Genomic DNA, 24,904 nt, shown 5'->3' with positions numbered 1-24,904 from the left:
GATCAGAAAGCGATTAGTTCAGCTCACAAGCTCAAGGCTCTTCCTGGATAAGTCTTGTCCAAGCTCACAGGGAATGGCTCCGTGTCAGTGGAGGTAATGTGGAATTGTCCTCCGAAGTCCTCGGACTTGGTATAACCTGGTGGGTGTTCACTAGCAGAAGAGACTGTTCTCCCATTTATTCCTCTGAGCTTCTTTCTTCATGTGAAGAGTAGAAACAACAGCCAAATAGGTTTGTAGTAATGCAAAGTCAAGTTCATTGATCATTTGCCAAGTGTAAAGTCCAGTTTTAAAGACCACTGTGGCTTTCTCTCTCTCTTATAGCTTTCTCTCTTTCTCTTTCTGCCTATTAAGTTAATAAAAATAAATAACACACATAATTGTTTTATATATATTATATACAGTAAATTATTATATATGACATAATATGTAAATTATACACAATCTATACAGTATAATATATGGTTTTATTATATATTGTGAATATATAATATTAAATATACTTAGATATATGATATATTTAAATATGAAATGTGGCAATGCATTACAATATTATATATATTCTATATATAATATAATGGATATATAATATTATGATGGGTAATAATGATATATATATAAAAGTTGCTTTTTTATAAAAGCAATAACAAAGGCATACTTGTCAGTTGCTTTCTCAAAACCCTGATGTTAGCAAATGTCAAACAAAATTCAAAACATGTAAATTTGAGATAGTATAGTGATATATATATATACACAACTGTTATCGTATTCTTTGATTATATAGATTATAGAGATTAAAAACATAGTAATGTAAGTCCTATTTACCCTACATGCTACAAAATTTAAGCTATCTAATCATTAGAAAATAATTGTGCACTATCTCCCTTTGGGACAGGACTTAATGCCAGAATTACTAAAATGCTTTTTTCTCAAAATATGACATTGATAATTCCAGAATACATGATTTGAAATCCTTCCATGTTAAGAGGAAATGTCTTTGCCAACTGTCTATCTATGGTCAATACTTAGGATTATAGCATAGGATATTTATGTAGTGTCTATAAGTCATCACAGTATATTCAAACTCCAGTTATTTCACTACACTTTCTAAATGATCTTTAAAAATGTCATGTGCTTTATGATAATTGTTAAATTTTGGAACTGACAGACAACTGTAACTAATGGTGCATATAATTTACAAAATCAGTGGCTTCTTGTCATTAAGATGTACGTTTGAATTAGCGGCTAGGACAGGAGTATTAAATGACTGTAGCTTTTCATTAGCAGGAAAAATGACAATTTATAACAATGTCTGGGAATCTAGCTTCCTGGTACAATGGAAGTTTATTCTTCTTACCCAATACAATACCAACACATTCAAATTTACCCAAAAATAGTGGGTAAACTCAGCTTACTCATATTAAGGTTTGTAGAAAGCTCCAAGGGATTGTTGTTGTAGCCATAAACTGCTGGAGTTTAAAAAGAATAATTGCTCTTAACTTTTGGTTATTATCAAGATAGGTGCATATGTGGATTTTATTTTTAAACTTATTTTTATTGGAAAGTCAGATTTACAAAGAAAGGGAGAGACAAAGAGAAAAAGATCTTCCATCTGCTGGTTCACTCCCCAGATGGCTGCAACAGCTGAAGCCTAGCTGATCCGAAGCCAGGAGTCAAGCAGGAGCTTCTTCTGTGTCTCACGTAGGGGTGTAGGGTCTCAAGGGTTTGAGGCATCCTCCACTGCTTTCTCATGCCACAAAAGCAGGGAGCAGGATGTAAAGTGGAGCAACTGGAACACAACCAGTGCTCATAACGGGTGCCAGCACTTGGAGGTGAAGAATTAGCCATTTGAGCCATCACATTGGCCCCCAAGTGTGTGTATTTTCTATATAACATTTACTATAAGGGTAGACATTTGGTCTAATGGTCAATATAGCAATTAACACATCTGTGTCCCACATCAGAATTTTTGCATTTGATGCCTAGTTTCAGCTCTTTGCCAGCATACACCCACAGGCTCAAAAATTCCTAAGTGGAAATCTAGAATTGAGTTTCCAACTTTGGTCTAACTCAGCTCTGGCCAATGTAGACATTTAGCAGTGAACTAGCATGTGGAGGTGCTCTGTCTTACCCTCTGTCTCCAACATAAATTTCACAACCTTTTTTCTGATTTTTATGAGAATGATAGACTTTTATCTGAAATTATTAAAATATTCAATCATTAGCAATTAGATTTGTAGTATGGCCTTTTAACATTTTCTTTCATGTGTGTTTTAACATTTTGTGTATCTCCCTGGTCTACAACTAGATTTCTATGATCTGGCTTGAATTTAATATTCTTTCTGCTCTTTTCTCTGAGGCTTCAGCTTTAAAAAAACATTCTTTAGTGGGGATTACAAATTAATAATTTTGTCCAGAAATATTTAGCTTACTTCAGGTTGGAAGTAGCCTTGCTTTCTCATCTTCCAGGTGGCTGTTGTCGCACAATTCGATCCTGTTAGAATGATGTCAGATACGATAGCATCCAAAGCTAGGATGGATGCTGAAATGGAGGAAGAATTTATTCTTCAAAAGCCACTCTTTTCACTGAACACATACAGTGAACAGCAGGTAATTATGGGGATGCATGTGACTGACAGAAAAGCAACGGTGATGCTAAGAAGTGTAAATAAGTTTGTGTTGTGAGATACTAAGGGTTTTCAATTTTGCACATTGCTACATCACTCAGATTAGCATAATTTTTACTTCTAAATTATACCACATAATTATTACATAATTCTTACTTTGCATTACAGCTAGTGACTTTGTAACAAAGCAATTTTCCTAAAAGTGTTCTCTCCCTGAAAACTAATTTCTAAATTTAATTATTTAAAAAATTTTATTACTGGCCTTATATGTGAAAGAGATATAAATTAATAGTGTAGAATATCAACTTTTCCACTCTTGGTGGTAGCAATAGTCTATCGTTATGATGGGCAATAAACAGCTTATTTTTTATGATATCACAATGTTAATTTTATTACATTTGTTTGCAAATTAATAATTGCTTATGACAGCACAGTGGTAAGTTTATGACATCACAAATTTCTTTAAACAGTATAGGGTTTATGAAGTCAAAGTTGATTATAGCATCACAATGATGGTTTATATCATAAAAATTGATTCCACCATCACAGTTATAGGCTTAAGATGTCACAAATAGTTCTTATGATGTCAAAATTCATTATGGAAGTACAATTATAGGTTTATGACATCACAATTAAAATACGAGAGTTAATGACATAACACTGAGAATATACTTTAATGGAAGACTAGTGAAAAATCAAATGGAGACTTCCTGCCTTTATTTTCCCTGTAAAATTTTTGAAGCTTTTAAAGAAAATCTGTTTTGTTATTCCATGATACAGATACACAGTAACTGTGTAGTAGAGACTTTCATATACAGATGTGAAGCTACAATATAATGTGCATCTCTACTTCCAAATCAAAGGTGCACTCACAATAAAATGTTTGGATGTACCTTGACAGTAAGATGCCAGACTCTTTGCCAATGTTCATATCTACAATATCAGGATATACTTAAATAGTAGAATGACGCACTATTACTGATTGTGAAGGACTATACTGTTGTAATGGCATTGAGAAAATTAGTGGAGTGGTGCAGGGATTTAGGGAGGGGGAAAAGGAAATCCTGGAGCCTAATTTGTAAATTTAAAAAATGCATACTTTATAAAATTTTATTTGAATATTTTGTTTTTTTTATTTAAGTGTTTCTCTTGTATTAAAATCTGTATTTAAACTAATGGAAAACTTTTAAACAAACAACTGGTGATACTGGCATGACAAAGCAAGAACATGTTTTCAGAAGTGAGAATGAACAGAAGGTAGTGCACTGGAACTCACGATAAAATAATTCTGGGTGCCATGGAGTTATATAGCCATTTCTTTTTTTTAAATTTTTTTATTTTTAATTCATTAATTACATTGTATTATGTGACACAGTTTCATAGGTACTTGGGTTCTCCCCACCCCTCCCCAAACCCTCCCACCATGGTGGATTCCTCCACCTTGTTGCATAACCACAGCTCAAGTTCAGTTGAGATTCCCCCATTGCAAGCGTATACCAAACATAGAGTCCAGCATCTTATTGTCCAGTCAAGTTCAACGGCTTCTTAGGTATACCCTCTCTGGTCTGAAGACAGAGCCAGCAGAGTATCATCCCGATCAATTAAAAGCTCTAACATACCATCAGCAAAAATTTACATCATTATGGAATTAATTGACATAGTAATGAGTAACCAATATGTTAAAAGTAAATGCGAGTTCTTAACCACCTTCTGTGACCACCTCATTGACATTTCAATTTTAGTTTATACACAACATATAACATACATAACATAACATGTTATACATAAATTAAGGCAAACATGTGGTATTTAACCTTTTGGGATTGGCTCATTTCCGTTAGCATTATGGTTTCCAGTTTGGCCCATTTGGCCACAAAGAACTGTATTTTGGTTTTTTTTAATAGCTGAGTAGTATTCCATGGAGTAGATGAACCATAGGTGATAGAGGGCTAATCTCCAGAATATACAAAGAGCAACAAAACAACCAAAATGTCAAAACAAACAAGCCACTCAAGAAATGGGCATGGGAAATGGGCAGACACTTCACAAAGGAACAAACCCAAATGGCAAATAAACATATGAAAAAATGCTCAAGTTCCCTGGCAATAAGGGAAATCCAAATTAAAACATCAATGAGGTACCACCTAACGCCAGTAAGACTGGCCCACATGAATAAAAGCACCAACAACACTTGTTGGCAAGGTTGCGGGGAAAAGGGAACCCTACTCCACTGCTGGTGGGGCTGCAGGTTGGTACAGCCTCTATGGAAATCAGTATGGAGAACATCCAAACAACTCAAAATCAACATACCATATGATCCAGCAATAGCATTCCTAGGAATATATCCAGAACACTTGTTTTATGAGGAACCAACATGCACTCCTATGTTCATAGCAGCACAATCAGTAATTGCAAAAACATGGAAGCAGCCAAAATGCCCATCAGCAGAGGATTGGATAAGAAAGCTATGGTTCATCTAATATATAGCCATTTCTATAAACTTAGCAGTCATGGTAGTCTGTGCCTATAATTGAAAGGAGACTTTAGAAAGATTGTTTAGATGAACAGTTGAAGGAGTAGAAATAAGAAAGGAGGACAGATGAATAAGTGGATATTCCTGACATGAAAGGAGAACGTAGTTATTAATTTTACAAGTCGTAACAAGAGAAGCTAAAAACGTATTTAATTTATCTAAAAATCAGGAAACTTCATCCATTCATCTATTGCCCAAGAGATTCATCATGCCTCTATTATGCACTGCATACTTTGCAAAAGAACAAAAGTATGAATAATTCATTCATTAACCATATAAACATTTACAGAAAACACACTATGTCATGATATACTGTATTTTGGTTTTATGTGAAATACATGGCCTACCTCCTTCCCTTGTGGAAGAGGTAAGCTAGCACTCTGAGAGGGGAAAAGGCATGTACAAAAATTATTTTACTTTGAGGAACTCCGTTATGGCGATTTAAGGGCTGTGGCAGCTCAAAGGAGCTACCTGACCAAGAATATCAGAGAAGAAACTTTTGAGCTCTGTGTTCAGTCAACGATTTTTGGTAACCACAACATAATTCACATCAGATGATTTACAACAACAACAGTAGAATCAATGTTGAGGAGGGTGCCTAGTTGAGGAACTCATTCTAAGAATGTATGGAAATTCCAGATACTGAAGTAGGGAGGGAAACTAGGGTTTGGAAGGATTGAAACCAGAACCTGGAAAAGTCTTAGGTGCTGAGGTAGAAAAAAAAATGCAAGTTTTATGAAGCATTTAAGTGTAGAATGAGCCTTCAGTGTAAAGTGTAACAGAAGGGTAATATGACCAGCCAGTCTATGGAAGTAAGACTAGAAGCATGGATTAGCATCAAATCTAAAGCATGGTAAGTTTTGCTATTTACACGTTGGGCACTTATTCTGTGAGCAGTCGTGAGACTCTGAAGCAGGTAAGTTATGCTTTAACTATGTCTATTGAGTGAAAACCTGGTAAGAGCGGATTTGGGATGAGGTCATTGTAAGATGGCAGAATCTTCAGAGCAGTGAGGAGAGCGAGGACAATGAATGGCTCTGGCATGGAAGCAGAGGGAATGAAAGAAGGAACAATGGTGCCAAGTTAGCTGTATTTTGGATTCAAATTCACGTCCAGTACCTGCTGACTGGATGCCCTTGAGTAAGCTATTAAAATCCTATGTTCAGGGATCCTGGTTGTCGTTCAACCAGGTTCAGCAAAATCATGCTTCAATGCTATAAAATGCTAAATACTAACATTGAAATAGACAAGAGACAGCTGAATAGCAATATATAGCCATTCTAAGGTATATAGAACATGGTTAAATATAAACCAAAATTGAAATGTCCATGAGGAAGTCACAGGTTGTGGCCGAGAACATGCGTTTCTCTAGTAACATTGGTTAATCAATACCATGTCAATTAATGCCATAATGTTGTAAATGGTTGTAAATATTATGTTGGGTTTTTTACTTGATTGGGATGATACTCTGTTGGTTCTACCTTCAGACCAGAGATGGTCTCACCAAGAAAACTTACCAAGACAATAAGATGCTGGACTTTATGATTGGTCAAAACCTCCAATGAAAGAATGTCAACTGAATTTGAACTATGGAAATGCAACAAGGTGGAGTAATCCACCGTGGGGGTGGGGGGAGGGCTTGGGGAGGGGTGGGGGGAAATCCAGTGCATAAAAACAAATGTGTCACATTATGCAATGAAATTAATAATAATAAAAAAATTGCACAAAAAAATCCTATGTTCTTCATCTGTAAAAGCATGATTTGCAAGGACCTTGCTGTTATGAGAGATGATCAGTGTCAAGTGCCCAGAATAATGCCTGGCACATGCTAGTTATTCAATACGTTATCATCATCAGATGGTCTTGCCATTAAGCATGTGACAATACAGAAGGACGCAGGGAGAAAAAGTTGATTATTTTGGTTTCACATTTAGAGTGACATTTGATAGTGTACATTTGCAGAATAGCAACTCACTGCCTCTAGATAAAATTGAGGAGGTAGAGATATGGATGGGAGGAAGGTCTCAATTTCACTTCAAGTTTACTGAAAAAGAGAATAAACTTTAAAAATGAGCTTATGACACTGGAAGTGCAGAAAGAGTTGGATCTTACAGATAACCTGTACACAGATTGGACGTGAATCCTTGTGAGTGTGTGAGAGTGGCCAAACAGGTCAAAGACACAGAGCTGTTGCTTCTCAGAATTAAAATCCTGTTTATCTTGTTTTCATCCTCATCATTTCTTCAGCCCCAGGTCTGACCTGTCATTAATTTCTATTGATTTTTCTTTTCATAGTGTTCCTGATAGTAATTGCTTCCTTATTGCTAGCCAAGTTTAGACATTTATTATTGCATAGCTAAATAATTACAGGAATGCCAGCCTTTGACATTCATTCCCCAGACTGAGAGGCATCAGCGTCCAGGGCTCCCCAATGGTACACACGCTCTTACTAAACTGACCTATTTCACCTCTGGGTTTGTGGCTTCCTTTGCAGTTAGATCTTTCCTCCTCTTTGAACTAGAATAAGTTGGACTTTAGAGTTAGTTCCTCTTTACTGAGACCATCCTCACCCCACTATCCAAATAGTATCTATCACATGTTGCCATGAACTGTGATTATGTGTCACAGTTCATTTAGGAGCTCATTTAGGAGCTTCATTTAGGAGCTTCTGGAAGGGGTAAAGGCAACTGATTTAGACAGTATATAATCCCATTCCCTAGAGGGACTTTCAAGTCCATACAAAATGCCTCTATCAGTAAAATCCATACAGGGTCATTTTCTATCATCCCAAGCAATGTCTATTGGCATTTAATATTTGTAGGAGGGGAAGAAGAAGTCCCATCAACTACCAGTGAAAACAGAAATTGAACTACTCATATGTCTGCTCCCACTTAGAATCAGATTGATGGGAACATTTTCTAGTTCCGTTTCAGATAGAAATCTGGCTTTGGGAAAAAAAATCTATTGATTTTGTTTTTCAAGTGGTGGCCATGTGTTTAAACTTAATTTACATATTGTCAAATGGTGGAGAAATTAAAGTGTCTGTTTAAAGACAGATGCACAGGGTTGTGGCCTAGCCTTGTTTTTTAAATCAATGATTGTATTCTGTGAGTTTAGCCAGTGATGAAGTAATGCATAAATGACAGTACAGAAAGTAAGCTTCTTTGACTTTGTCTTTGAATAATTTGAATATTTTGTCTAGTTTATACCATGAAGATTCCTCATAAAGTTCATGGAAAATGCATAATATGAAAATACTATGCATGGATTTCAATATTTTTTTCACCTGAAAGATAAACTTACCTTTTAATTCCACTTTCTGCTAACTTTTGAAATGTTCCTGCAAGTCTATACAACCTGTGTTGGAAAACACTAATATACCAATAATTGATGATGTCACATATTTTATTTTAAATACAGATTTTACAGGGAGAGGAAAGAGAACAAGCTCTCTTATCCACTGGCTTATACCCCAAATGGCTGCGATGGTCAGAGCTGAACTGATCTGAAACTAGGAGCCAAGAGCTTCTTCTCAGCTTCCCATGAGGGTGCAGAGGCCCAAGGACTTGAGTCCTCTTCTGCTGCTTTCCCAGGCCACAAGCAGGGAACTGGATTAGAATTGGAGCAGCCGGGACATGAACTGGCAACCTTATGGAATGCCAGCACTAGCAGGCTATGTCACTGTGCTCACTCCAAGCATTTTTCTTAAAAATAACCAGAAAGTAGTTACCACTTTCACAAAAAGTATTGTCATCTAGTTGTTTATCTGGCAAAAATATATTATGCAGTGAAATATGGAGCTAAGTGATAGTTTTTTACTTTGATTCAATGAATTGTTTACACTGTATTTTATTTTTACAGATAATTTCTGACCCTAGACTTCGTGTGGAATTAGCACTTAGAGAAGCTGGACTTCATAACACATGTTATGCCCAGGAGATTTTACCAAAAATCAGTCCTCAAAAACCTCCAAGAAAGGACATGGAGTCTACGGTATTTAAAAGGTAGATGTTATCCTCAAATACTCTTAGATGTAAGCCAATTTTTTATTTAAAAACATTTATATGGATAGCAATCATTGAGACTATCCTAATAATGATACAATATGTCTAAAATAGAAGTGCTGATATCTATTAAAATAACTTTTCCTGTTTTGATTTTGTAATTATATGCACTATTTCCTAAATGTCTTTTTATTTATATAAAAGAAACAAATTTGATGTATTTTATACATACAGTTTCACTCGTATGCCCTTGATTCCTCACTCAATCACTCCCACTCTCTCCCACAACACCTTCCTCCCTCCTTTCTTATTTTTCTATCAATTTTTGTAAAATGTGCTGCCAATATACAAGCTTAACCTTCAACTATATAAAGAATTCAAGAAGTAGGAAGTAGAAAAACCACTGTGTTGCAGGAGTATAGATGAGGGTTATAAATAATAATCAAATATCAAAATGTAAATATCTTTAAGTCACATGAAATAGTCCTAAATTCACCCAGATTATGGACCTTAATTATGGCACAGACATTCCAAATACTATCGCTTAATAAACTACACTTTAGAGTTGTGTGATTCTCTGGAAAGAGATTAAAATAATAATTTGCGAGAATACCATATGTAGCTACTACCTGCTAGCATTCATTTCCACTTGTTGTTTTAGAATTTGACTTTAATTATGAAAGCTTCATTATCATTGATGCTTTTATTATTTCTTGATTATTATAAGAGGAGACTCAACCTTCTCCTAAATTTAGAAACCAATTTGGTACATCATGTTTACTGCAAACCAGTCATCCAAAACAATTTCATTTTGCAAATTAGCCTTAAGAATAAATTAGAAATTAGAACTAGCATTGCTAGCATGAGAAATACCTCTTTTGGTCTGGAGAAAAAAATACAATGGTGTGGTTTGGAAGGAATATTTTAAAATTTGTAACATTTGGAATGCTATCAAATGTTCCAAATCGTTAAACATATGGATAATTTTATAGAAAGGAAAATTTCAAATGAAATTCAAGCATAAATCATGTTTATTTCTAAAAAGTAGCTGCTCAGTCAATCAAATCAATGTCATTTAACAAATGCTATAGTTACTATTTTAAAGACTACCCACTCTTTTCTCTCCATTGCAGTTGCGTGCTATTTCCTACCCACTTCAAGCACAGGAGTTAAAATCTATAGACCATTGTTGAAATAGCATATAAAAGACAAAACTCAGGGCAACCGGTGAAATATGTCTTCATGGTTGTTCCCAATACTGTGGAAATAAGGGATTCCAGTCTAGTCCATCAGAATAAAGCTTCACAAAAGATTCTATGGGCAACATTACAAAATTCATGTGAATGTGTTCCAAGTGCAGCTTTTTTTGCATCATTACAGCAACTCATTGAAAGAGGAGAAAGAGTCCCCTAATAAGAGGAGTGGATTGGTAAGCACTGGCCATTTTCCTTGAGCAGTGTCCTGGGGTCACAGAGTTCCTTTGGAGGCCCTCAGTTTACCTGGTAGGAAGCCCTGGTGCATTAGCTCCTGGAAGCCATGCTGTGTCCCAGTAAACCCTCCCTACATGGCAAGCTCCTAACACAGCTCCCCATCTTCAACTCCTTGCCAACATCCACATCCAGTGGGTTACAGTCCAATTCCAGTGGAAGACTGCCTTGCAGCTGATGAATCCTTGTAGCATCACAGGAAATACAGTTGTCACTTTGAAAACTACTGAGTTGACATGTTAAAGTTTTGATGAAAACAATTGAGATTTGAGCATCAGTCTAGCTGTTGGCTATGCAAAGACTTAGAAATTATCTTCTTTTTTGAAACAGTATTAGTAAGTTACCATTGATTGAAAACAAACTGTTGCTAAACACCACATATGTGTATCGCATATAGTATTTGATCACCTAAACAGCTTGTTTAGGATTGTTAGCCCTATTTTACAGATAGATTCAGAAAGCTAACATAAATTGCAAGTATCCTAGATCAGTTGTTTTTAAACTGAGTCCTTAAGTTAATTTAGTGAGTTCTTACCACCAATCTTTTATGTGAAAAAAAATGAAGTTCAAATGACTAATAAACATCTGCAGTGAGATACAAATGCGCATCTGCTCAACTGACAACAATACCAAGACATTTACCAATGTCAGGTATTGATAGTCCAGAGCACTGGGATACTGCACACTGGGCAAGGTTTGATCCAGCTAGTAAGCTTGGGAGCATTCACACTGTTTGATCCATCAATTTATCTTTTGGTGTATACTCTTGGGTAGGTCATGCACAAATGTATGAGGAGATATATTTGAGACTTCCAAATGAAAACAAGCCATGTGTTCATCACCAGTTGAGTGCATATAAAAAGTGTGGTATATTCACATTTGAAAAGTATATAGCAATGAAAATGAAAAAGTATATATATCAACATGGAGAGTGGTAACATGCAAAAGCACACATGTGATACGTATGGATTACATTTGGTTTATCATATAGATCATGCTGACTCACCTCTGGCACTTAGGAATATATAGACAGGTGGTGGAACAACATAGAAAAATGAGAAGATGACTAAAAGTAAAATCAAGGTATTAATTATGTCTAGTTGTTAGGTAAATGGATAGGCTCAGTACCTCCAAGTCACCAAAAATATTTTATTGCTTAATTAAGGTATGATTTTATGATGTTTCAAATTATTCTTTAACATGTATGTTAATGTTTTTGTAGTTAGTCAATGCTGCAAATCCATAACACTATGAAAAATTAATAAAGCCAAGTATTAAAAGAATAATTCTTAGTATGAAAGTATATTAAAAATCATTATAGGGGTAGGAATTCATACTGGCAGATGAGGCCCTTGTATCCCATACTGCTTATAGCTCAAGTGATTGGATCCCTGCCATCCATATTGTGTACTCTTCCCGAATTCCCAGCTCCTGCCTTTCACCTGGTCCACTTCACCTATTGTGCAGACTTGGAGAATGAATCAGGAGACAGCACCTCTGTTTCTCAAACATTTTAGAAATAATATTTTAAATCAATTTTGGGTGCAATATCCCTAAGTTACAGGAATTTCTGAGGTAGGAATGCTGGTTCCTACGTGGACTCATCTTTTCCCTGAAATGTGATAAGAGTCTCTTGATTTTCTTCCTCTCTATGTCGTGTGCTCTGTTTACTTTGGATCTTCTCCATTCCAATTGCCTGGTAGGCTTGAAGGGTACAGACTTAATAGCACTAAGCAATGTACCATGAAATTATGAAATTCTCTTTGGTTACCCTACTTTGTATATAGTGGTAATAACAAAAATTATTTCTTAGTAAGAGGTATTCGAACAAAACAAAACAGAAAATAATTCCTTTCAATCCCATTAGTTATGGATCAGATATCCTTACTGAACTGCACATCGCAAGGGTGATGGGATTGTCTCCAACTGAAAGGCAGGAATGCAATCCAAGTGGTGGGAATTCCCCTTTCTCCCTTCCCCAGCACCAAATCTGCAAATATATCCACCTCTGCATTTTTTATTTAGTTCCTTAGTGGAGGGAGCAGTCTTCCCTCAACTAGAGATGTTGCTACGTGTGTTTCATGTCTCACACCTTCTAAACTCCACAGAAAGCTATTTTCTGCCTTGTGCTGTATCTTCATGCTCTCCCTCAGCTCAGTTTTTTAGAAACTTTTTATAAGTAAATCTTCCTTAACCCCAGTATCTCCTCTAGGTACTGTTCCTCTTCTCAAGAAACATTTAAAAATTGCCAGTAGGAATTTGATGTCTGCTCTTGTCATCTTCTACTGTCACACTTTCTGATAATGCACCTAGCAAGGTCTCTAATGAACTATTGGCAAATGATGACCACTTTTTGCTCTTCATCCTGATGTTATGGCAGCATTTGTTTTTGTGAACAACCATGCCATTTTAAAACACACTCTTTTTATCTGTAACACCACCTGCTCCACCTCCCCCTTTCTTAGTCCTTTCCCAATTTTCATTTTTGATTCCTCCACCTCAATTGTCCTCTAGATGTTGGAATGCCCCAGGATTAGCCTGCAATCTAACAGAAAATAGATTAGACCTACTATTTCCACTAGTAATCTCTTTCTTTATTGTTAAATCTCCCAAAGGAAAATCTTGTATCTGTGAGTTCCTCATTTGATTTAACCAACTACAGTTTCAAAATACTTGGGAATAACATGTTTGTGCAGGCTAGGGAAAGGTACCCACTGGCATAAATTTGGCATAGGTCGGGGGCAGACCAGGCTGAACCAGTTCACATCAACCGCTGGCGAATCTGAGCACCAGCATAGAGTGTGGGTCAGGACACCTTCGGTCACAACACATACCAGTGCACATTAAGAAATGCCAAGGTGAGGTGAGCCATACCAGATGTGGTTGCAGCACCCAAACAGCATACTTGAGAGCTGGGGTGGGGGGAGGAGGAGGCAAAGCCGGCAGAGAAATGTGGGCTCCCCTGCTGAACAACCACTCCCACTGGAGAGCATGAGTTGGGATGGGGATAGACCAGACCAGGCAGGGCTACAAACACCTGTGGGCCTCATGTAAGTTAGATTGGGGAAGGGCCAGATTGGGCTGACTGTTCCGACTGGTGCAAGCAAAAATTAGAGTGGGTGAGTGTTGGTTGAGTTTTGCCGCAGCATCAGATGGCAGAGGGTGGCACTGTGGGCCAATTCTGTTAAGTTAAATGCCAGAACCACCTGGAGAGTGCATAATCCAGAAGTTGGAGTGACCTAGTAGGGAGATAGTGGGCACTTCCCTTGTGGGTTACCACTCCCACTGGAGAGCACGAAAACCAGGACAGGAACAGGGGTGGCTAGACAGAAAGGCACCTGCCAGTATGTGTGTGGGCTGGATAGTAGGTTGGTTGGGTTGAATTAGGCTTCAATGCCCATTGACAAGTACCAGAACTAAATAGGATGTGGGATAGACTGAATAAGCCTGTGGTACATACTGACCTGCATGGGTACCAGGGTAGGGAAGAGGCCTGGTGGGGGTTATTGCAGGTTGCTCCAACTAGGCTGCAGCTCCCACTGGTTTGTGTGAGGACTGAGTATGAAGTTGGCAGAATCGAGCTGGACTACAATACCCATTAATTCAAGTGGAAGACAGGGCTGGAAACAGAACTGACCCAGCAAGTGCAACGACCAGCATGAGCATAAGCTGATTGGGGCAACGGACTGTGCCAGACCCTGTACTGGCAAATTCACACAAGAATCAGGTATGGAATCATCTCAGATGAAGTTTCTTTGGAGATCCCTCCAATTGAACTGCTGATCTCAGAACCCCAACCATGAAAAGACTTTGTCAGCCAGTGGATTCTGAATAGGTTTCATCACAATTGGAATGGCAAAATTGGCAGCAATTCAAACCTGTTGAACTATCAAAACTGCTTGAGCAGGACCCTTGGAGCGTGCTTCACATTGGGGAGCTGGGATGGGTGGGAGGCTGAGTGGGACTTTTCCCTTTGTTTCTCCCCTGACCCCAGATACAGGGGAAAAAATGATATTAGTGTGGAAACAATGGTATTACCTACTTTCCAGTAGCCCTTGACCCTTTGTACCCCAATCAACTAAGTAAGATCATTTTTTAAAAAATAAATAAATTTAAAAAACAGTAATATGTTTTATTACAAGTGATTATTTGGCTCAGGGAATATTGGATTCAACATAAATGTAGTCTCAATTATAAACTGTCCATGCTGAACCTCAAAAACTCCTTAGTTTATTGAAAATGCTCAAATAGCTAGGGAATTGCTACTAAAATATTATGCCTAGAGAATAACCAGTTTCAAGGTTTTTTTTCAAGAACCACATGTTTTGAACTTAAAATTGAGACAAGAATTTAACATAGCATTTATTTCCCCATGTATACATTTATTTTAATAAAAATTCTGTAGCAAAAATAAAATAAAATAAAATCCTTATTCTACAAACAATTCAGTCTGATAACCACTTGCTCAACGTTTTCATTATAGTAAGTATTGCAAGTAATCTAGAGATGGTATAAAATCTACAGGTGGATGTGCGTAGATATGTGGTAGTATGCACAAATATGAAGTCATTTGATACAGATAACTTGAATATCTGCAGATTTACTTTTCTTTGGAGTCCTGGAAGCAATTCCAATGGGACAAATGCTGAGATATGACTATCCATTAATCTTAGCATTTAGATGACATGTTTTCAGGGCCTTTTAATCCACAGGCTTCCATCTTTATTCTTTTTTTTCTCTTGCAGCTTATTTATTGATGAGGCAAATAAATTTACATATAGAATTTTCTTTGCTGAGAGTAATTGTATCCTCTTGCTGTGTGTATATACTTCTACCTTGTGTTTTTACTTAACATTATTAAGTATGACTATGGATGTTTACTATAAGTATTCAGTGACTCCATCTATCAGTTAATCATGGATCATATGAAAGAGATACTCTAGTTCAGTGCCTCCTTGATTCATTAATATTACCCGGACACTGAACTAAAGAAAAATTTCCGTGTTTTGTTTGGTAGTGTAAGAGAAGTAGGCTAAATTTTGTGTTGTTCTTTCCTTAAAAGTTTTCAAACATAATGAGCTGTCTTTCTGAAATACTGTAAAAAGCATCAATTTTGTTGGATCTTTAAGACATTTTGGGTTTACATGTATTTTGTCTTTAAATCTATTGAGGTATTATTCTTATAGCTGCTGTATCTCCTTTGCTCAATGTAAGTCATCAGTTCGGTTCATGAATCCTTAATAGACTTAGGAAAGATTACTTGCTTTTCAAATTAATTCCTGTTGTTGTGTAACAAAAGTTAATTGTTCAACACTATAGGTTTTAAAATTATTTTGCATAGTTCTAAGAGTTTATTAAACACTATTGCATAGTTCTTATTTGAGGTCTATGTTAATTTCCTATCATTGTCAAAGCAAATTACCACAAACTTAGTGGTTTTAAAATACAAATTTATTGTTTTATAGTTTAGATATCATACATCAGAATGAGTTTCATCTGTTTAATACCAAGGTGTTATCAGTCATATGTTCTTTTCTGGAGACTTCAGGAAAGGATTCGTTTCTTTGCCTACTCCAGCTTCCAGAAGCTTTCCATTGCTTTGGCTCATGACTCCCTTATTTTATTTTCAAAACCAGTAATAGAAGGTCTAATCCTTCTCATAGTGTGTTCCTCTTCTGCCTGATCTTTTACAAATAAGTATTCATGGGAATACATTGAGCCCACATGGACATGTCATTCAGGGTAGTCAATGTGGAATCAATAGTCAATTCAAGACTATTTTATGATCTCCCTATGAGCAATCTTAATAGCATTTTGCCTTTTAAAATAACACTCACCGATTCTTGGGATTAGGAATGACAACTTTGGAAGGCATATTCTCTTTGCCACAGGATATTTAATATAATGACTGTAAACACCTCAAAGCTCAATTTGGTTCAATGACTAAAAAGATTCATGTCCAAAACTAGCAATTGAGGCTCAAGTTTGGTTGGAAGTCGGCCTGAAGCTGTCAACTGGACTAGCCTGTCAACTCCATGGTCTCTCCCTATGGGTTAGAATTTCATAGAATGTTAGCTGAATTCCAAGGTGAAACTTTCAAAGGGCAACCATTCAAAAAGAAAAGTGCAAGCTGTAAGTTAAGATCGACCAGACCTGGTACAAAGTCTTCCTGTATACTCATCAAAGTAATCATGATGGTCTCCCAAAATGTTGAGAAATTGTAGGCAATGTGGAAGACTGGATGATGTGTATAGAAGAGTTAATGTGAAATGAAAAATGTTTCTGTAGGCATCTTTGAAAATCTTTTGCATTTGCTATCTAATTTGAAGAGATGTTCCAGACTTCTTTTGAACACTTTCCACGCTGACCTGAAATCAGATTATTCTCTAACAAGTTTGATTTTTCTTAATGGAAAATGACATTTTGATACCAAAATTTGAATGCTAAGGAAATATATTGCTCAAGAATTGGTCTTTTATTCGAGGTCTTTTCAATAAGCATTGCTAGAAAACACACACACACATACACACACAGAGATCTAGTATAAAATCAGGCATTTTTTTTAAGTTGTGGTGTCTCTTTAATTTCCTTTAATCTGATTCATGTCTAGAACCTTTTTTATCTTTTATGACATTCAGTTTTATTGTAAATACACATAACATAAAGTTACCATTTTAAGAATGTCTAAGTGTAAAATTCAGTAATTGTAAGTATATTAGTGAGATAAACACTTAGCCTAGAATAAAGATACCTTGGGATGCTTGCATTCTACATTGGATTACTGGTTAAATGCCAGTCTCCAGCTCCTGATCCAAGGCTCCTGTTATTACAGACCCTGGGAGGCAGGAGCCAATGCTTTAAGTGATTGGGTTCCTGCCATCTACTTGGGAGACTAACTGCTGTTTTGCCTTGGCCCAGCTAATAGAAGCATTTTTGTTGTTAGAGATCTTTATACATTCTAGATCTTAATCCCTAATTAGATATTTACAGGTATTCTCTCCAATTCGGCATGTTGCCTTTCTACCATACTAACACTGCTGTTTAATACACAGAAGCTTTCAATTTTGATGAAGTTAATCTTGTCTATTTTTTCTTCTGTTTATATGTATTTTTTGTATTACAGCCAAGAAATTATTGCCAAATTGAAAATTTATAAGGGAGTTTGCCTCATGTTTTCTCAAGAACATTCTAATTGGGGGGCTGGCATGGTGGCTCAACAGGCTAATCCTTCACCAGTATCCCATATGAGCTGCAGTTTGTGTCCAAGCTGTTCACTTTTCATCTATCTCCCTGCTTATAGTTTGAGTAAGCAGTAGAGGATGGCCAAAGTCCCTGGGTCCGTGCAACCGTTACATTGAAGACATAGAAGAAGCTGTTGGCTCTTGGCTTCAGATTGGTTCCACTCCATCTGTTGCAACCATTTGGGGAGTGAACAAGCAGATGGAAGATATCTGTCTCTTAAATTCTACCTTTCAAAAATAAATAAATAAATAAATAAATGAATGAATAAAAATAAATAAATAAATGTTATTTTAAAAAATTTCATGAGTTTTCTGGTTTGGTACACCTATTTAAGTTTTTGTTTCATTTTGAGTTATTTTTTTTGTATGGTATACTTGGTTGTTTTGCATGAGGGTATCCAGTTTTCATGGCACTATATTTTTTGAGATAACTGGGTCTTTTTCCATTGAATGGACTTGGTACCCTTGCTTAAAATCATTTGCAATGCATATGATGGCTTGTTTCTAGGCTCTTCATTTTGTTCCGTAGTCCATATGTCTGTATGTATCACCGTACTTAATAATTGAAGCTTCGTAGTATACTTTGAAGCCAGTAAGCCACTTTTATTCTCCTTTTTAAACAAACATTTATTTAATTTTATTTGAATGGCAGATTTTTTTCATTTATTGTTATTACTTTTATCATTTTATGATACAGTTCCATAGGCCCTGGGATTTTTCCTGCCTCCTCCTCTAAACTCCCCCCTCACTGAGTTCTCCCATATCATTACAACAGCATAGTTCCTCATAAACAGGCATTAAGTCCATCACTGCGGGCATGGACAATGGTAGAGTCCAGCATCCTATTGTCTAGACAATTTCACTGGGAGTCCATCCTCAATCCGGAAGTAGAGGTACATACTGCACCGTATCCTCACATCTGAAAGGCATATTTTACATAGAGAAAAGAAGAGACACAGGGAGAATGTCTTCAGTCCACAGGTTCACCCCCCAAATGACCACCACAACCAGAGCTGACTAAATTCCAGGAACCAGGAGCATCCTCTGGTTCTCCCATATGGGTGTGGGGGTTCCAAGGACTTGCAGCATCTTCTGCTGTTTTCCCAGGTGTGCCAGATGGAAAGTGGAGCAGTCAGGATACAAACTCATGCCCATACGGAATGCCAGATCCACAAGGAGCTTCATGCACCACTGTGCCAGCCTCACCTTTAGTTTTATTTTACAAAATATAATCTTTCCATCTATAAAAAATTCATCTTACTTTCCACTATTCATGCCTCAATTTCTTCTTCATGCTCAGCTGCTCTAACTGAACCTAATGCTGAATAGGAGAAAGTTAACGTCCTTGTTACATTCCTGATGTCGGGGAAAGGCTTCATCCATTTGCTTTCATCTATGAGGTTATCTAGAGTTTTCTACTTGTATTTTGTTGACTGCTCTTTTTTTAAAAGATTTATTTATTTTTATTGGAAAGTCAGATATACAGAGAAGAGGAGAGACATATGATTCCGTCCGATGGTTCACTCTCCAAGCAGCCGCAAATGCCAGAGCTGAGCCGATCCAAAGCCAGGAGCCAGGAGCTTCTTCCAGATCTTCCACACAGGTACAGGGTTGTCCTCAACTGCTTTCCCAGGCCACAGGCAGGGAACTGCTCTTTTTAAATCATGAAACAATGTTGAATTTTGTCAAGGGCTATCTCTGTATCTATTGAGATAATTGTGTGGATTTTGTTTTTCTTCATTCCTTTAATGTGGTATGTTCATCATATTGATTGATTTTCATAGGTTAAAACATTATTGCATTCTAAGAATAAATCTCACTTATTCATGGTTAGCGTACTTCTAATATGCTGCTGAATTGTTTGCTGTCATTTTGTTGAATGTGACATTTACATTTTTAAAGAGTATTTTTTCATTAAAGAAAAAGCAATTTTCTTTACTCAGAGACCTTATTTTTTATTATAAAACCTTGCATTTCTTATTTGCTGTCTTAACATTATCTGTTGAATTTTTATGCAAGTTATTCCTTCTAATTTATTCTCCATTTCTGAAATATTTTTCTTTTATTCATAATTTTTCCTTAGATATATTACCTGGAATTTTCTAACTCTGATTAATGTTCTTTCACATTTTATATCCTCTCATTGTTCTTTTTAAGGATTTAATTCATTTTGGTTCTTAGATTACAACTTTATTGTATAGTAATGCTTTCCTGGTGTGAATTTATTCATCTGCATGTTGATTATTTTCTAATTTTTTTGAGATACAATTCTTTTATTTCCTTGTTAGTGTTTTAGGTTTTCTTAGCTTTTAGAAATAGATATTTTTCATTTTTTTCTAGATCTAAAAAAATATTTTTGGTATTTTAAATTTGGGATTGTTTTGAAGTGTAAATATCTTTTGGTGGTATGGACATTTTGAAGATACTAATTCTTATAGTCCATGAGGCTGGAAGATTTTTGTGTTTTTTGTGTGTCTTCTAGTTTTTCCTTAATGTTTTACAATTTTCATTATAAATATCTTTCACACCTTTAGTTAAATTTTTCCCAAGGCATTTAAACATTTTTATATCTCTTGCGCATGGGAGAGATCTTAAAACTTCATTCTCAGCCACGGCATTGCTTCAGTGTACAAATATTATCGAGTTGCTGGGCATTTTGGCTTAGTAGATAATTCCTCTACCTGCAATGCCAGGTAGCCGTATATGGGCACCCGTATATGTCTCAGCTGCCCACACTTCCAATCTACCTCCCTGCTAATGGTCTGGTAAAGCAACAGAAGATGTCCCAAGTGCTTGGGCCCCTCCCTGCATGTGGGAGATTGATAAAGCTCCTATAGTCCCTGCTGTTGCAGCCATCTCAGCAGTAAACCAGTGATGGATGATATAATTTTCTCTGTCTCTCCCTTTAACTGTATCTTAGATACAGTTAAATAAATAAATAAATAAATAAATCTTTTAAGTAAATAAATCTTTTAAAAATATGCTATTGATTTTTTGCACTTGATCTTAGCCAAAAGGCTGAGAAGCAATGCTATTGGTTTTTTATTTTATGTATTGATTTTATATCTTGTAACTTTGCCAAATTCTCTTATCAGTCCAATCACATCTTAGTAGAATGTTGGGGTTTACCTATGAATAGGATCGTATTATATGCAACCCAGGATCATTTGAGTTTCTTTTTCCATTTGTACCCTTTTTCTAGCCTAATGGCTTTGGCTAAGCTTCCAGAGCTTTAGTGAATAGTAATGGTGAGAGTGAGTATTCTTGTCTGGTTGGAGATGGAAATGGTTCTGGTTCTTAGTGGTAAGGCTTTCCACTTTTTCTCCATTCAATATAATACTGGCTGTTGGTTTGTCAAATATTGCCTTATGTTAAGATAGGTTTCTTCGAAACCCAGCTGGCTTGAATCAGGAAAGTAATGTGCTTATCAGATGCTTTTTCTGCATCTATTGTGTTGACACTATGATTTTATTCTTCAGTTTTTCATGTAATGTATCACATTTATTGATTTGCACATGTTGAACCATCCTCGCATCCTAGGGTTAAATCTCACTTGGTCTGGGTGGATGATCTTTTGATGTGTTGTTGGTTTAGTTAGCAGAATTTTGTTGAGGATTTTTGTTTTTATGTTAGTCACAGATATTTTTCTGTAAGTGTGTCATTGTATCATGAGGTTTTGGAATTAAGATGATGCCGCATGGAAGGAGTTTGGAAGAATTCCCTCCCTTTCAAGTGTTCTAAATAGTTTATGAAGAATTAGAATTATTTCTTCTTAGGAAGGTTGGTGGAAATCGATAGTGAAACCATGCGGCCTTTTGCTTTCCGTGTTGATAGAATATTTGTGGCTGATTCAGTCTGTCTTTGTTACTGGTCTATTTAAGTTTCTTCATGCCTCAATTTTGGTAAGTTGCTTGTTCCAAAAAATTCTGTTTTTCTTGAACAAAATAAATCAAACAAATAAATAAAATACCAATTTCTTCTAGATTTTCCCATTTGTTTGCATATAGCTTTTCAAAGTTATTTTTGACATTTTTTTTACTTCTATAATATTCATTGTAATATCTCCTTTCTCATCTCTGATTTTTAAATTTTGGTATTCTTTTTTTGCCATAGCTGAGCCAATACTTTATCAGTTTTGTTTGTTATGGAAACACAAGTGACCCTAAATAGCTAAAGAAATCAAACAATAAAAATAAATCTGGAGACAATATAACACTAAATTTCAGCATATTATGGGTCAGTAACAATCAAAACAGCCTGTCACTGACGTATCAATAGACACATGAATGAATAAAACCACAGAAATCATTGTGTACATGTACAACTAACTGAGCTTTGACAAGCTGAAATAACTCCCTGGAGAAATGATGAAGTCTTCAACAAATAGTGGTGGGAAAACTGGATCTCTGCATGTAAAAGTAAGAACAAGCAATGCCTAAACTCATAGTGGATCCAGGATCTAAACCTAAGAATTTAAACCATCAAACTACTAAAGGGAAGCATGAAGCACAATGCAAAACATTGGTCTAGGCAAAGACTTCTGGATGAGGATCCCAGAAACATTCACAATTAAAGTAAAGAAAGACAAATGGTTTTGGATCAAGCTAAGGAGCTTCTGCACAGCAAAGGAAGCACTCAGAAGGTGAAGAAGCAGGTGATAAGCTGTGAGCAAATATTTGCAAACTGTATAGTTTTTGATACACAGTTAATATCCAGAATATGAACAACTCTCAAGAAACATCCACAAAAGAAATCCATTTAAGAAATGGGGCAACAAATGACCAGAAGATATGTGAAAATATGCTTATGATAACTAGCTGTCACAGAAATGCAAATGCATACTGCAATAAAGTTGCACATTCCTCTAGTTAGAATGTCCATTTTCAAAAATAATAATAATAATAAGTGCTGGCAAGGATGTGGAGGAAAAGGTACCCCAAAAAACTGTTGGTGGAAATATAAGCGACGATTAAGGAAGGCAATATGAGGGTTCCCCAGAAATCTTAAAGTAGATTTTCTATAATGCAGTCAACTCAGTCTTAGGAATTTACCCAAAGGAAATGAAATCAGCATATGAAAGAGTTATCTGTGCACTCATGTTTATAGCAGCTCAATTTGTAATAGCTAAGATGTAGAATCCACCCAGATGTCCATCAACTAATGAATGTGTAAGGAAAATGTGGTATATACACATATAAATATATATGAAGAATGAAATCATGTCTTTCACAAAAAAGGGACGCAATTGAGACCATTATGCTTTATGAAATAAGCTAGTCCCCAAAAGACAAATATGTTTTTTCCTGATTTGTCATAACTAATATATAAAGTACAAAAATATTATGTATTTGAGTGAATTGACAGCTTTGGATTTGATTATTATTCACAATTCTTGACTATGCTCCTAAGGAATAGTGATCTTTCTACTTAACAGTTGTTGAGTTCTTTATTTAATACAGGATTAAGTGTGTGATTATAAATTGAAATTATGTCATCACAAAAATTGAAAGATCTGAAAGGAAAGAGGAGGTAGTGAAAAGTTTTGTTGTATTTTTGAAACTGAGTACAGAGGGGTCCTATAGTGGCTCAACAGATTAATTCTCTGCTTTGCAGAAACTACATTTTTGCAATACCCTTGAAATTACAATTTTATACAAAGGGTATATCACTAGAAATTGTATGGTCCTTGTCCTTGTTTTATTAAAAGGCATAGAAAGAGGGGATGGAGCCTCTTACATCCAGCATGTATAAACAGGTGTGTGTATTTAATTAAAGCTGTATTTCCTTGGATTTTTGTTTTTCCCCCATTAGGATATATCCATCATCTAAGTGTGCTGGATTCTTAAGCCCAGGACATAGAAGTAAAATATGAAGCCATTTTGAAGGTAAAACATTTTAAGAAGAGTTGGGGAAAATTGAGAATTTCTGAGATCCAAATTTTTTCTGGGAAAAGCATGAGAAGAATCAAAAACAATCTTTTTTTTCCCCCCAAGACCATAATCAAATACCCAAAATGATAAAATTTGATCTAAGAAGAAAAATGATTTGTGAATCCCACAGTTTCTGAAATCTGATCAATTTGTTTGGAAAGATGGTTATGTCTGCTTCAAGCATTCGCCAGTGAACTTGATATATTACTGCTGAGTACCAGGGAGATCCTGAGGGGAAAGAGCTCTAGACAGGCTAGATGCCACCTTGGCATCCACAAACAGCCTAGCCTCGCAGGAAAAGCAATGTGCCTCTCAGTGCAGAGGGGAGAAGTGGCACACTTCAGCTCCACTCCTTTCATTTCTCTTCTTTCTTTTGTTTTTTCGTTTCCTTCCCTTCCCTTCCCTTTCCTTTCACTTTCTTTTCTTTTCAGGCAAGTTTCAAAGGCACAGGAATTTCCCTTCTACCCCACCCCATGATTTCTAACTCCTACAAGAATTCCTCTTTGTGTACGAACAAGTACCTACTTTCTTTTTCTTTATTGACTTCAATGGTATCAAGGTCCGTGTTTGTTTGTTTGTTTTTACTGTTGACCTAATTTAAGTTTTTATTTAAGTCCACGTTGGCAACGTGACTGTGGATCTCAATCTCATTTGTATCATTTTTCCTCGGAGATTTCATTATTTCACATCCGGAGTATTAAGTGTGTGAAAAAGTAGCTGCTTTATTTTCTTTCTATTTTTGCATATTTCCTCAGATATGTCAGTATTACTTAGCGCCACATATGCTTAAATCTCCTAATATTTATAAACAATTTCAGAAACTGTTTGCTTACATCTCTTTACATATTTATAAATATTGTATTAATCTCAAATGACTTCCTTCACAGTATATTTAAAGCAAAATGCTGCCCTCAAAATGTCCTGTTAATATTGAAATAGTATAAACAAACTTAGTATGAAAAGATTATTTAAAATATTCATTTTAACCTAAACTGAAATAAAACTATGTGAAAGTGAAAGTAAATAGCTTGACAAAAGAAATCCAGAACAACATAACATGAAGTTATGTTACATGGATTGGGTTC

General features: G+C 36.0%; 1 protein-coding gene across 4 annotated transcripts in view; it reads left to right on the top strand.

The window, feature by feature from the left end:
• Positions 1–23,992, top strand: part of CCDC148 (coiled-coil domain containing 148) — a 248,390-nt gene extending 224,398 nt beyond the window's left edge. For 2 of the 4 annotated variants that reach the window (XM_058664513.1, XM_058664512.1), the window contains exons 14-16: positions 2,467–2,607; positions 9,019–9,190; positions 23,701–23,992. In XM_058664513.1, the coding sequence (XP_058520496.1) occupies positions 2,467–2,607; positions 9,019–9,165 (288 nt within the window). In that variant the 3' untranslated portion in view covers positions 9,166–9,190; positions 23,701–23,992. The remainder of the gene's footprint in view (positions 1–2,466; positions 2,608–9,018; positions 9,191–23,700) is intronic. The other 2 variants (XM_058664511.1, XM_058664510.1) reach the window with 1 other exon arrangement.
• The last annotated feature ends 912 nt before the right edge of the window (positions 23,993–24,904 follow it).

This window comes from Ochotona princeps, chromosome 5, assembly GCF_030435755.1.
Source record: "Ochotona princeps isolate mOchPri1 chromosome 5, mOchPri1.hap1, whole genome shotgun sequence".
In the NCBI taxonomy this organism is placed as follows: Eukaryota; Metazoa; Chordata; class Mammalia; order Lagomorpha; family Ochotonidae; genus Ochotona; species Ochotona princeps.
This window is presented reverse-complemented; position numbering and strand designations above follow the sequence as displayed.